Raw genomic sequence first — 15,000 nt, 5'->3', positions numbered from 1 at the left:
CCCCCACCCACGTTCAGTAGACTTAGTAACCACGTAGTGAGTGCTGAAATTATCGGTCGTTTTTAAGAAACTGTTTAACAACTCTATGGACGGAGATGACAGTTGGTAACGGTCATGGAACTGTATAGTGTAGGCCCTATGGTCTCTTGCAGTCATCTTTATTCTTATGTTCTCATGTTCACCCTTATAAGTGTGAAAGGAACATTGGCCCATACCCAATGCTTATGACCCGCGTGTTCTTCTTGGTCAGGAGTACGAACAACGAGCCCGGCTCGTGCGTCGAGTCTGCGAAGAGGGCGGGGAAGTCCTCCGCTACGGAAGCTACAGTAAAATGCGCCTCAATCGTCTTCGGTGGCTCAACGCCAGGGAACTCATCATGTGCTTCAACGCCAAGGTCAGTGGCTGGCCATCTGGGATTTCTGTTGCATCACGTGTATTCTTTTTTTTTTTTTTTTTTCTCCTCTTCTTCCTCCTCCTTTTCCTCCTCCTCCTCCTATTCCTCCTCCTCTGCCTTCTCCTCTTCCTCCTCCTCCTCTTCTTCCTCTTCTTCCTCTTCTTCCTCCTCCTCCTTCTATTCCTCCTCCTCTTCTTCCTCCTCTTCCTCCTCCTCCTCTTCTTCCTCCTTTCCTCCTCTTCCTCCTCCTCTTCTTCCTCCCCCTCCCTCTCTTACTTCTCCTCTTCCTTCTCCTCCTCTTCCTCCTCCTCCTCCTCCTCCTCTCCCTCTTCCTCCTCCTCTCCCTCTTCCTCCTCCTCTCCCTCTTCCTCCTCCTCTCCCTCTTCCTCTTCTTCCTCCTCTTCCTCCTCTTTCTCCTCCTACTCCTCCTTTTCCTTCTCCTCTTCCTCCTCTTCCTCCTCCTCCTCCTCCTCCTCTTTCTTCACCTCCTCCTCCTCCTTTTCCGACTTTGGAATAAAATTTGGCTACCTCCCTTATGAGGAAAAGAATTGGTATATAGATAGACAAGAATAGAATTTGTGTTGTATTGGTGTGGGTTTCTGTCACCAGCAAACAGGAGGAGGTGGGGGAGGAGGGGAAGGAGGGGGAGGGGGAGATGTCGCAGGCATCAAGTTATCTCATGGGAGGTGTCACCGGTTGATAGGGTACTTGAGCCTCCTCCAGAAGAGACGGATCGTTACGTTTTAAAGACTGACTCCGGAGAGGGGAGACGATCCTCTCCGACCTTCATCTCGCCTGCCCACCAACCGCGCAGACATTCATCATTGGGCCTTTGATGTAATGAGAGGTCGTTGGAGAGAGAGAGAGAGAGAGAGAGAGAGAGGGGGGGAGATAGAGAGAGAGGGAGAGAGAGAAGGGGAGAAGGAGAGGGAAACGGAGAAGGAGAGAGGGATGGAGATAGGGAGGGAGGGAGGGAGAAGGATAAATAGATAAAGAGATAGGCAGACAAAGAGACGGAGGAACTGGCTGCTCAGAGTCTCCTTGTGCCTCTTGGCAGGTGGGCACTTCGACGTGGATGAACCTCCTCATGGACGTCGCTGCTCCCCCGGACATCATGAAGAACTCCAGCAATCATCACCGGACGGCAGAATTGCACCTCGTACCTCCGTATCCAAGAAAAAGGTGTGTGTGTGTGTGTGTGTGTGTGTGTGTGTGTGTGTGTGTGTGTGTGTGTGTGTGTGTGTGTGTGTGTGTGTGTGTGTGTGTGTGTGTGTGTGTGTGTGTGTGTGTGTGTACGTGTGTGTGTGTGTGTGTGTGTACGTGTGTGTGTGTGTGTGTATTTACCTAGTTGTATTTTACGGGAAGGGGAGCTATACTCGTGTGTTGTCTTTATATCACATTTTATCTAAACTATTTTTAGATATATGTGTTGTTTTTGCACACACCACTTTCTCATCTAACTTGTTCCAAATGCCTATTACTCTGTGAGGAAAGCTATTCTTTTTCAGATCTCTTCTATAGCTGTCTTTCTTGATTTTCTTTCCGTGTCCTCTTGTATTTCTTTCATCCCATTCTATTAGATCCTCTCTATCAATAATTTCTATGCCTTTCATGATTCTGTAAATAGCTATCAAATCTCCTCTCTCTCTTCTCTGCTCTAGTGTCTGTAGCTCAAGTTTTGCTAGTAACTCTTCATATGATAGTTTTGAGAGTGTTGGTGCCAATTTTGTAATTGCTCTTTGTATTCTTTCAAGTTTTGTTATACATTTTTTTGTATTTGGTGACCACATCGTTGCTCCATATTCCAATCTTGGTCTTATCAAAGTGATTAATATTTTCTTCACCATTTCTTCATCCAGGTATGTAAATGCCACTTTGTTCTTATCAAATTATAGGTTTCTCCAAAAATTTTGTTTATATGTTTCTCAGGTGACATATTATTCATAATAATGACTCCCAGGTCCTTCTCATTTTCTACTTTTTTTTTATTTCTTCTCCCAATTTATATGATCCTGTTATTCTTTTTTTTTTTTTTTTGCTTTTTCCAAATTCCATTATACTACACTTTTTGGTATTGAACTCCATCTCCCACTTCCTACTCCATTCCCAGACTTTATTGAGATCACTCTGTAGTGACTCACAATCTTCTTCCGTGTTCACTTTTTTTAACAGTTTTGCGTCATCTGCAAAGAAGCTCATGTAACTTTCAATTTCTTTGTCCATATCATTAATATATATGGCAAACATTATTAGGGCTAAAACTGTTCCTTAGGGAACACCGCTTATTACTTCATCCCAGTTAGAGTGTTTGTCTCTTATCACTACTCTCATTTTTCTTTCTTGCAAAAAGTCTTCCATCCATTTAAACTTCATATGTGGTACTTTGTCAAAAGCTTTTTTTAGGTCTAGAAATGCACAATCAGCCCATCCATCTCTTTCTTGTATTATATCTATTAGCCTTGAATAGAAACATATTAAATTGGTGACGCATGATCGTCCTTGTCTGAATCCAAACTGCCTTGGATTTAGCACGTTTTTTTTTTTTCTAAATACTTTAACCATCTACTTTTGATCATTCTTTCACAGATTTTTGATATTGTATTGTACTTGTTAGAGAGACTGGTCTATAGTTGGTAGGGTCTTCTTTATTTCCTCCTTTGTATATAGGTATTATATTTGCTCTTTTCCAATCTTTTGAAACTTTTCCTTCTTTCAAGGAACTGTTTATTAAGCTATGTATTTTGTCTGCCAGTTCATTCCTGCATTCTTTCAAAATCCAGTTTGCTATTTCATCTGGTCCATGCGATTTTCTGACATCAAGATTACTCAAGTGTTTCATTATTTCGTTCTTTGTTACTTCTATTTCTTTCATAGGGGGGACTTTCTCTTCCCATTCGATCTCTCCAGGTTGTATGTTCTCCCTTGTAAACACCGATTTAAAATGCTTGTTCATAATTTCCGCCATTTCTATTTCCTCTGTGTATTCAACTCCTCCTTGTCGTAATTTCTCTAATTCTTGTTTGTTTTTCAGTTTGTTGTTTACAAATCTGTAGAATAGTTTTGGTTGATCTTTACATTTTTCTATGACATCTTTTTCATATTTTCTTTTTTCGTCTCTGCACACTTGTACATATTCATTTCTATAACTAGTATATATTTTCCATTTTTCAGGTCTTTGGCTTTCTTCCATTTGGTCCAAGCTTTGTCTCTTTTGTCTTTCAACTCCTTAGAACTTTTGTTGTACCAGCACTTTACATATTCTTTTTCTTGTTTTTGTCTTGGAACATACTTTTCCACTCCTTTTTTATCAATTTTTGTCAAAACATTCCATGTCTCTTCTACTGTTGTATCTTCTTTGTGTATTCTTTCCCAGTTTTCATTTTGAAAGAATTCTCTTATTTTATCAAAATTTGTTTTTTCATACATCAATCTTCCTTTTCTATATTGTTCATTTCTTTTCGTTTATTTTTCCTCAGTTCTAGTTCTATCAATATGTGGTCACTTTTACTTATTGGTGCCTGGTATTCTATCTTTTCCACTATTTCAGGTTCTATTGTGATTATTGGGTCTAGTCTCGATGGTTCTTCTTCATTTCTATACCTAGTGTTCTCTTGAATCAATTGTGTCATTGTGTGGTCAATAATCATCTCAAGTAGAACATTTCCCCATGAGTTCTTCTCCACCCTTTAATATCATCTCTTCCCAGCAGACTTCTTTGCAATTAAAGTCGTCCATCATAACTATTCTTCCTCCATCTTCCATTATCTTGTTTAGTGTTATTCTTATGTCTTCTAACATACTTTTATGTTCACTTTCTTCCCACGAGGCTGTTTTAGGGGCACGTAGTTTATTACAAACTTTCTGCTCTTCTTATCTCTGTCTTCTACTTCTATCATAATCATCTCTACTCTATTCTTTCCATGTGTGACACTCTTCGCGTTTATATCCTTCTTAGTCAGGAACATAACTCCACCCCATTGTTTTGTCTCTCTGTTTCTAATCCAATAATTATATGCATTGTGTCCTATGCTGTTGGGTGGCAGTGGACCTTTTAATTTTGTCTCTACAATTCCCATTATGTCCGGTTCTTTTTCCTTCAGATACTCGTTCAGTTCGTTCAGTCCTGTTATTAATCCATCTATACTTGTGTAGGACACTCTTAACTTTCTGTTATTTCCATTGTATTCTCTGCTTCTTTTTTGTTTCTCTCTGTTATGGTCCATTTCCTCACATTCAAATTCACTACTCTCCAATAGAATTCTTCTTTTTCTGATTCCGTTCTGTTCTCGTCTTTTTCTTTAGCTTCTTGCCTTTTCATTTTTTCTTCCTCTCTTTCCTCTTTATTCATTTCTCTTTTTATCCGTATCTTTTTATATTGTTCACTTGTTGCTAGCTTCCCTCTTTTTGCTAATATATTCTCTGCTGTTGTTTGTGACCTGAATTTAATCTTAATTGGTCTGGTCTTATCTGCACTATATTTTCCGAGCCTAAACATCTCTTTAATTTGTTTCATGGTTTCAGGTTCATCTTCCTGAACTAATTCTAGTAAACTGTTTACCTTTTCTTTTTCTTCTTTAATTCTTGTGGTTTTATTTTGGTTAAATTTCTCTTCCATTCCTAATATAATTATACATTTATTTTTGTCTGCTAAGTCTCTTACTATATTCTCCTTGTGTCTCATCACTTTAATAACTGAGTCTTCAGTTTGTTCTTTCATTTGTTGCTTAATTATGTTAGTAACTGCAACTTTACTGTTTTCTTGGATTTTTTTCCAACCTTGTGCTTCCTTTGCTATGGCCTCTTTATTGTCTTTATTATTCCTCTTTAATTCCTCATTCTCTTCTATAACTTCTTTTAACTGTCTCTTTAATTCTTCTATTTCTAAAGTTAAGTTTTTGTTCGCCTTCTCTAGTTCTTCCAATTTTTCAACTCTCTTGGTAATCTTGGCTACGTTACCGAACCTATTTTCCCAATGCTCGGTCATCTTATCAAGTTTCTCCTCTAGTCTTGCCAATAGGGGGAGGTTGGTATCCCCCCCACCCTCTTTAAATCCCTGGAAACTATTATCATCACCTTCCACTATGCTGCTCTTATCTATACTTCTAATCTTTACATTTTCGTTTATCCCGTCGTCACCGAAATCATCATCGTTGGTTTTGCCTTTTGTTTACAAGACGCCTGGCCTCCTGGACCATGTCCCCCTCTTCCTCATTTCCTTCCATTTCCCTCAATAATCCCTCCCCTTCTCCTTCCCTATCACCCCCACTACACCACGAGCTCTCCCCCTCCTTATAAAATACAATAAGGCACTTCCTGGACGTTGAGATCAACGTAGATTTTCCTTTTTCTTCGGAACTCTAATTCTCGCCGTCCATCCGACGAAAGTGTGTGTGTGTGTGTGTGTGTGTGTGTGTGTGTGTGTGTGTGTGTGTGTGTGTGTGTGTGTGTGTTTTAATTGGGAGTGAAATGCCTGAGCTGGGTTAGATTGCTCGCTGACAGACTGGGTTAGAGCGTCGCGGCTTGTGGCGGGGGTAGAGGTGACGGCTGCGAATTGGACCAAGGGCATAGTTCATTAGATTTCACGCTATAAAGTCTTCTTTCAGCGGCACCGTCTTAGCCTCCTGTTAGGGGGAACACGCGACCTTAGGTTCAATTGAATTTATCCATGTGTTTGTTTATATTTCTATTATATTTAGTTTTATTTGATTTTATTTATTCTATTTTGTTGATCAACCTCACTTATATTTACTGTTTCTAATTATACATACATACATATACCAAGGGCTTTTTTCACCTACACGGGGGGTAGTCAAAAAGAAAAAGGCATAGAAACCACTCCCACCCATTCAATTTCCTATATATTCCACTACCCTCCACCTTCCTCCCTCCCTCTTATCTTGGCACCTACTGGATGACGGGTCATCCCTGCATCCTGTCCACTGCCCTGGGTCAGAAGCAGTGTCGCAAGACACAGCACATCCACAGCAAGGCCGCTTCATATATTCGGCGACCCCCCCCCATCTCCGTCCCCCATACAGAAAAGGAGAAGACGGGGAGAAATCCCTTCGGTCTACGTCAATTTTTTTTTCTCATACATACTTCCTCATCCCCCATCCCCCACCCATTCCCCCTCATGCATCACAGCATCATCTATACACAACCTCTCTCCATTCACCCCTATCTTCTGTCCTCTCCCGTCCTTCCTCCACAGACATTCCTCTCTTTTATAATATCCCTTTCACCCCATCCATCCATCTCATCCTAGGACGCCCCCTCATATTCACTCCTTCCACCTCTGCCTTCCACACTTCTTTTACTAATCTTTCTTCACTCATTCTTTCCATGTGTCCAAACCATCCTCATACTCTTTCATCAACCCTATCTCCCAGTTCCCTTTCCACCCCTGTTCTCCTCCTCACCTCCTCATTTCTCACTCTATCCAGCCTAGTAACCCCTATCATACTTCTCAGACATTTCATCTCAAACACATTCAAACTGCTTCTCTCTTCCTTTCTGATGTTCCATGTTTCTGCCCCGTACAATGCTGTTGGCACAATCAATCCTTCATATAACCTCCTCTTAGCATCCATCCACAGATGTCTATTTCTCATTACACTTTTCAATCCACCAAGGCATTTACTCGCTTCTCTCAATCTATATTCTACTTCCACCCCTACTCCTCCCTTTCCTGCCACATTCGCACCACAAGTATCCTGCTACAAGCGCAGTGTCGTCCGCAAACATCAACTGGCTCACCTCCCACTTTTCTCCATTTTCTTTAATCATCTCCAACCCCTGATCCGCTACCCTTGCATTCACCTCTCGCACCACCCCATCCATGTAAAGATTGAACAGCCAGGGCGACATAACACATCCCTGACGAAGTCCCACCTTTACCTCAAACCACTCACTCTCTCCATTTCTAATTCTAACACAAGCTCTACTACTCTCGTAAAATCTCTTGACTGCTCCTAACAGCCTTCCTCCTATCCCATATATCTGCAGTACCTCCCACAGTGCCTTTCTGTCTACCCTGTCGTAAGCCTTTTCCAGATCCAGTAAAGCCTAAAAAACATCCTTACCTTTTCCTATAGCTTTCTCACATATCTGTCTCACCACAAAAATCTGATCTATACAACCCCTACCTGTCCTAAACCCACACTGTTCCTCACCAATTACTCCCTCTGTTCCTCTCCTAATCCTCTCAATCAAGACCCTCTCATAAGCCTTCCCAACTACACTCAACAAGCTGATCCCTCTGAAACTACTATACTCACACTTGTCCCCCTTTCCCTTGTACAGCGGAACTATACAGGCACTCCTCCAGTCCTCCGGCACTCTATCCTCTCTTAAACAAACATTAAATAACCTCACCAGCCAGTCCACCATAACTGTACCTCCTTTCTTCAGACATTCTGCATGGCATCCATCCAGACCAGGTGACTTACCTGCTCTCATCATCTTAACAGCTGCTATCACTTCATCTTTCATTATTTCTCCTCCATTTTCCTCACTCATCATTCTCATTTTATTAGCCTTCCCACTGCAACTACCTTTCCCTCCCTATCCTCCTTCACATTTAGCAACTCCCTAAAATACTCTGCCCACCTTCCTCTCACTGCCCTCTCTTCCATTATCATCTCTCCATCTGCACCTTTTACCTTTTCTTTTCTACTTGATTCGCCTCCTCTTTCTCTTTTAAATTCTTTCCAAAACATATTTTTATTGCTTTCAAAATTCTCTGTCATACTCTTACCCCGTTTCACATCTGCTCTCCTCTTTGCCTCCTTTATCTTAACTTCCCTTCTCTTTACTTTGTACCTCTCATACGATTCCCTCGTCCTAATTTGTAGCCAATCTATGAATGCCTGCTCCTTCCCTTCTACACCTTTGCTTCCTCATCCCATCACTCACTACCCTTCCTTCTATTTACTCTCGCTCTCCTTGTTCCACACACCATTTTTGCACACCTTTTGACTCCCTCCTTGAACCATCCCCATTCCTCCTCCACTCCAAGTTCTACTCTATCCTTTACTCCCTCCCACTCCTCTTTCAGCTTTTTCTTATACTCATTCTCCTTTTTTTCTCATTTAAGTAGTTCACTCTAAGTACCTCCCTACCTTCTGCCCTTTTCCTCTTTCTCCACCTATTCTCCACTCTCAATTTACCTTCCACCAGAAAATTATCTGATATTCCCCCACCCTCTCCCCTTAGAACATGTACATCCTTAACTCTTCCTACCATACTCCTGGTCACTACTATATAGTCCATTAATGCTCTATCTGCCACCCTTCCATCCACAACCCTCTCCCATGTGTATTTATGTTTGACTTTCTTCCTAAACACTGTATTTGCTATCATCAACTCTCTTTCAAGACACATCATCACCATCAAATCTCCACTACGATTTTTACTTGGAACTCCATACTTCCCAATCACTCCGTCTATTGGTTCATTTCTTACCCTAGCATTAAGGTCTCCCAACACAACTACATTGACATTTCTCCCTAATCCCTCTATGCACTCATTTATATCTACCCAAAAAGCCTCCCTTTCCTCTACGCTCTTCTCACTACCAGGTCTATACGCACTTACAAAAACCCACATCTCCCTTCCCAGCTTCACCTTCACCCACATCAACCTTGATGAAACCTCCTTCCACTCCACTACCCGCTTACTCATCTCTTCACTTACTAGTATAGCCACCCCTTCTCTCCCTCGTCCCCTCTTCACTCCTGAGTACCTCCCAGCTACACTCCCAAACTCACAGTTGCCCTTTCCTTTCATCTTAATTTCAATCAAAGCCAGCACATCCATTTTTGTTCTCACAAACATACTGCCTATCTCTTCCCTTTTACTCTTATCTGTACCACATTCACGCACATTAAGAGACCCAAACCTTAGGGTACTGGTTGGAAAACTCCCAGACCCTCTTATGCCTTTACTTCTTTTTTTAGGAATGTCCCCTTTTGGGACTACAGGTAGTAGGAGTCCTAATCCTATCCCCCGTCCCGTTTTTTTGTCGCTTTTTACGACTCAAGTGGAAAGACTTGGTGGTAGCTTTCTCTTCCCTAACCACAGGGTCGGCGAAAAGAGGAAATGAATATTCAGAGAAATGGTACAGGACAGTAACAAGGGGTTGGGGGACAGCAGAACGGTATAAAAGTGTCATAATTTCTCTATGAACAGAGTTTTCCTCTATCACAGACCAAATGATATGTGGCTCTGGTCCGTAGTGGCGCCCCATATAGACCCTAAAGTATCAACTGCATGCTACTTTGCCACAATAACATGCAGCCAATACCCCAGACGGGGTATTGAATCTATTTCTTCGTTTATTCTTTTATCTGTTTATCCAATAATTAATTAATTATCTATGTTTTTCTCATGCATGTAGGCCCTATTTTCATTTGTTTATTTATCAATTATTAATGTATCTATTTATTCGTTTTTTAACCCGCATTTTATTTATTGATTTATTTATCTCTTCACTTATTCATTTATTATAATACATATACACATACATACACACACACACACACACTCACACACACACACACACACACACACACACATATATATATATATATATATATATATATGTATATTTATATATATATACATATATGTATACATACATATATATATATATATATATATATATATATATATATATATATATATAAATATACGTATATATATGTCTTGGCACCTCCTGGATGACGGGTCATCACTGTATCTTGTCCACTGCCCTGGGTCAGAAGCAGTGTCGCAAGACATACCACATCCACAGCAAGAGACGCAGCACATCCACAACAGATCCAGGAGGTGCCAAGATAAGAGGGAGGGTAGAGGGTGGAGAGGAGTGGAGTGTATTAGGGATGGAATGGGTGAGAATGGTTTTTATGCCTGCTTTTTTTGTTACTTCCCTTGTAAGGCGGAAATAGCCTTTGGTATAAGTATGTATATATACATATATATATATATATATATATATACATATACATATACATATATATATATATATATATAAATATATATATATATATACACACACATATATATATATACACATATGTGTGTGTATATATATATATATATTCGTGAAGTAAGGAAGCAGGTTTTCTTTGATGCATGTAGAATTAAATACGACAGCATTCTGACAATTGTTAAACTTTTTCTTAATGTTTTCTATTTGTCTTATCAACTTTTTTCCAGTTGTAGGGTGAGCTGATACAAATTCTCCATAGTTTTCCATTTAATATTCTCGAGCTTTCGTCTTCATTATTGCAGCTTTCGTATTCATTATTGCAGAAATTTTTTCAATCCTGATGATGTCTCTTTGAAGACGAAAGCTCGAGAATATTAAATGGAAAACTATGGAGAACTTGTATCAGCTCACCCTACAACTGGAAAAAAGTTGATAAGACAAATAGAAAACATTAAGAAAAAGTTGAACAATTGTCAGAATGCTGTCGTATTTAATTCTACATGCATATATATATATATATATATATATATATATATATATATATATATAGATATATATATATATACAGTATATATATATATATGCATATAGATATATAGATATAGATATATATATATATATATATATATATATATATATATATATACTTTTTTTTTTTTTTTAAGCCAACAAGCCTTTGACTTGATGGACAAGTACAGCAAGATAATGATCGTGAGGGATCCCTTCGCCCGCATCGTCTCTGCATATCGCAACAAGATCGCTGGTTCCGAGAGTCTATATGTCAGGTGAAAGAATTGTAATGCATCATTATCAGTCAGGTCTGAGTATCGTACCGGTTAGTGGTAATTTCTTATCCTAATCTAATCTCTCCATTGGCAATACATTTTTTGTCTGTATTTCTATTTTATTATTATTTTTTATGTATTAGTATTAGTATTAGTGTTTTTCTTTCTAACCTTTCAATACCCTACGTGTTACGAACATTTTAGTAGTATTAGCAAATCTATAATAATGTTTATGTGTCATATGTGTAATGATTGGTATTACTCATGACTGTCTCCGGTCCCCTTAACTTCTACATATGTTGTCTGTGTAACTTAGTGTAGAAAACAGTCTAATGAGGACCACAATGGAAATAAGCTTACATGTTTTTTAGTGTTATCCTCGGCAGTTGTTATTTCGAGCTATGTGCTCTTTTCATTATCTGCATTTCATGTATATTGATTCAATACCAAATAAACTTTTATTATTATCATTATTATTATTGTTATTGTTATTATCATTATTAACATTATTATTATTATTATTCTATTATTACTATTGATTAATTATTATTATTATTATTATTATTATTATTATTATATTATTATTATATTATTATTATTGTTATTATTATTATTATTATTATTATTATTATTATTAATTATAATAATAAAATAATAATAATAATAATAAAAATAATATTATTTTATTATTATTATATTATATTATTATTATTATTGTTATTATTATTATCTTTATTATTATTATTGTTATTACTATTATTATTATTATAATTATTATTATTATTGTTATCATTATTACCTTTATTATTGTTATCATTATTATTATTACTATTATTATTATTATTATTATTATTATTATTATTATTATTATTATTATTATTATTATTATTATCATTATTATTATCATTATTATTATTATTATCATTATTATTATCATTATTATTAAAGAAAATGGAGAAAGGTGGGAGGTAAGCCAGTTGTTGTTTGCTGACGACACTACGCTTGTAGTAGGATCAGAGGAGGGATTGAGGAGGTTAGTGACAGAGTTTGAGAAGGTATGTGAAAGAAGGAAGCTAAAGATAAATGTAAGCAAAAGTAAGGTGATGAGTTGTACAAGGGGAGAGAGTGACAGCAGGCTGGAAGTGAGCATTAAGGGTGAGAGACTGGAGGAAGTAGATAGTTTTAGACACTTGGGTGCTAATGTGGCAGGAAAGGGAGGAGTGGGGGTGGAGGTAGAATATAGATTGAGAGAAGCGAGTAAATGCCTTGGTGGATTGAAAAGTGTAATAAGAAATAGACATCTGGGAATGGATGCTAAAAGGAGGTTATATGAAGGAGTGATTGTGCAAACAGCATTGTATAGGGCAGAAACATGGAACATCAGAAAGGAAGAGAGAAGCAGTTTGAATGTGTTTGAGATGAAATGTCTGAGAAGTATGATAGGGGTTACTAGGCTGGATAGAGTGAGAAATGAGGAGGTGAGGAGGAGAACAGGGGTGGAAAGGGAACTGGGAGATAGGGTTGATGAAAGAGTATTAGGATGGTTTGGACACATGGAAAGAATAAGTGAAGAAAGATTAGTAAAAGAAGTGTGGAAGGCAGAGGTGGAAGGAGTGAATATGAGGGGGCGTCCTAGGATGAGATGGATGGATGGGGTGAAAGGGGCATTACAAAAGAGAGGAATGTCTGTGGAGGAAGGACGGGAGAGGACAGAAGATGGGGGTGAATGGAGAGGTTGTGTATAGATGATGCTGTGATGCATGAGGGGGAATGGGTGTGAGGAAGTATGTGTGAGAAAAAAAATTGACGCAGACCGAAGGGATTTCTCCCCGTCTTCTCCTTTTCTGCATGGGGGACGGAGAGGGGGGGATCGCCAAATTTATGAAGCGGCCTTGCTGTGGATGTGCTATGTCTTGCGACACTGCTTCTGACCCAGGGCAGTGGACAGGATGCAGGGATGACCCGTCATCCAGTAGGTGCCAAGATAAGAGGGAGGGAGGAGGGTGGAGGGTAGTGGAATATATAGGAAATTGAATGGGTGGGAGTGGTTTCTATGCCTTTTTCTTTTTGACTACCCCCCGTGAAGGGGGAAAAAGCCTTTGGTATATGTATGTATTATTATTATTATTATTATTATTATTATTATTATTATTATTATTATTATTATTATTATTATTATTATTATTATCATCATTATGATTATTATTATCATTAATTATTAAATTTCTTTCAGTTGTAAACACCATTTATTCTTTCAGTCTGACTTCGTTCAAACACGGCCACTAATTTGTTTTGAAACTCTGGACTGACTTTATTATCTCTGTTTAGTTTGCCACTTAAGGCTTCTCAGCATTTTATGAAAATTTTATTGGCCTGCTTTTTATTGTTTTCCATATCAATAAGAAATATTTTAATCATACCCTCACGAGCTAATTATCAATTTTGTTTTCTGTAACTTCTTTCTTATAAGTTTTCTTTCTTAATTGAAGGGGTAACTATTCAATTATTGTTTCACTGGCAGCTCTACTGTGTATGATCTCCCTTTTAAGCAATGCCATGCTGCATGGTATTGCTTGGGATTCCATGTTGCATGAGTTTCATCATATCCATATCATTCTTGGCAGCATAGGGACCGATCGGTGACTCATTCCAAAATGGCGCATAGCACAGGGCGGCGAACAGGGAAACATCTCGAACTGCTTTCAGTTCACCTTCCGTCAGAGGAAACCGATCATGGAAGAGGAATATTCTTATACAATATATACCTTTTCCCATCCATCTTGCATGATGGAAAGCACCTGGAGCACGAAAGGAAATTCCACCCGGTGGAGTACTTCCAAGGAAGATGTAGGCAAGAGTAGTCAGTTACCGATAATCATCTCTTGTTGCAGTTAACCTCAGGGCAACCTCAAGACGTCACATTGCTTCCTCACGAGGTACGGACCAATCACCCACGAAGTTTGCCAAGATTTCTTCATCATCCTCTGCTGTCTTGAAGTTTCTTTTGTCAAGGTTTCCCCACAGATCTTGAAAACGTGAAAATAGTGAGATACTTGATCCGGAAGAAGAACCGTAGGCAGAACGGAACACATCAGCAAGAATCACTTCGTACACGTGATGCTGACAGGCCAACCAAACAAGCTCCCTTTGTAGTTGCTCTTGAATTTTGATACAGGCGCCTTGAAGCAAACCTGTGTTTGAGGCTGTTGTGTCGAACACAATAGCCTTGATTTGGTGTGACAGGCCCCAATCGTTGATAGCAGACAGACATGCATTGGCTTGATCTGTACCCGAACTAGATCCAATTTTGGGAACACCAAGGAGGAACTCAATACCATCTCCTGAGGCAAGAATTGCGATTCTCTCAGCCTTCTCCCGACCAGAGCTTGCTACAGTTATCTCAGGCAATAGCTTGCCATCCCAATGCAACACGAGAGGTGTATCACGTGGAATTCTTGTCATGATGTCAGCCTTGATGCTGGTTGCTGCTTCTTCACGGCTCTTTTTCCGGTACCGGTAAATCGAACTCTGAGACAAAGTGATTTGTTCGATCTCAATGCCAATAGACTTTGCCTGAGCCCCCAATTGGTGCATTGCCTTCCTGTGAGACACGCCAGTACGATCCAGAGCCGCCGTAACTTCAGGTTTCAAGAAGACAGTCTTGGGAATCGATGGACCTGCAGATATGGCATCCGACTTCTTTCTTTTGGGGTGGCTGTGAATTTGAAAGGAGTCATCTGCAGAGGACTCTGAAGACGAAATGGAATCAGCTAATGTCGATAAGCTGACGACTTCGATGGTTAGTCGTTTTTCCGCCTCAGATTTCTTCT

General features: G+C 39.2%; 1 protein-coding gene and 1 pseudogene across 2 annotated transcripts in view; one reads left to right on the top strand and one right to left on the bottom strand.

Moving 5' to 3' along the window:
• The window catches only part of LOC143033290 (carbohydrate sulfotransferase 11-like), a 159,616-nt gene that overhangs the window by 135,881 nt on the left and 8,735 nt on the right, over positions 1-15,000 (top strand). For both annotated transcript variants that reach the window (XM_076198554.1, XM_076198555.1), the window contains 3 exons: positions 251-394; positions 1,452-1,576; positions 11,051-11,170. In XM_076198554.1, coding sequence (XP_076054669.1) covers positions 251-394; positions 1,452-1,576; positions 11,051-11,170 — 389 coding nt within the window. The remainder of the gene's footprint in view (positions 1-250; positions 395-1,451; positions 1,577-11,050; positions 11,171-15,000) is intronic.
• The window catches only part of LOC143033501 (uncharacterized), a 1,703-nt pseudogene continuing 509 nt past the window's right edge, over positions 13,807-15,000 (bottom strand).

Source organism: Oratosquilla oratoria, chromosome 15 (genome assembly GCF_046742065.1).
Source record: "Oratosquilla oratoria isolate Oo_2021 chromosome 15, ASM4674206v1, whole genome shotgun sequence".
NCBI classification, from domain to species: Eukaryota; Metazoa; Arthropoda; class Malacostraca; order Stomatopoda; family Squillidae; genus Oratosquilla; species Oratosquilla oratoria.
The sequence above is the reverse complement of the archived record's forward strand: the minus strand, read 5'-3'. Positions and strand labels throughout refer to the sequence as shown.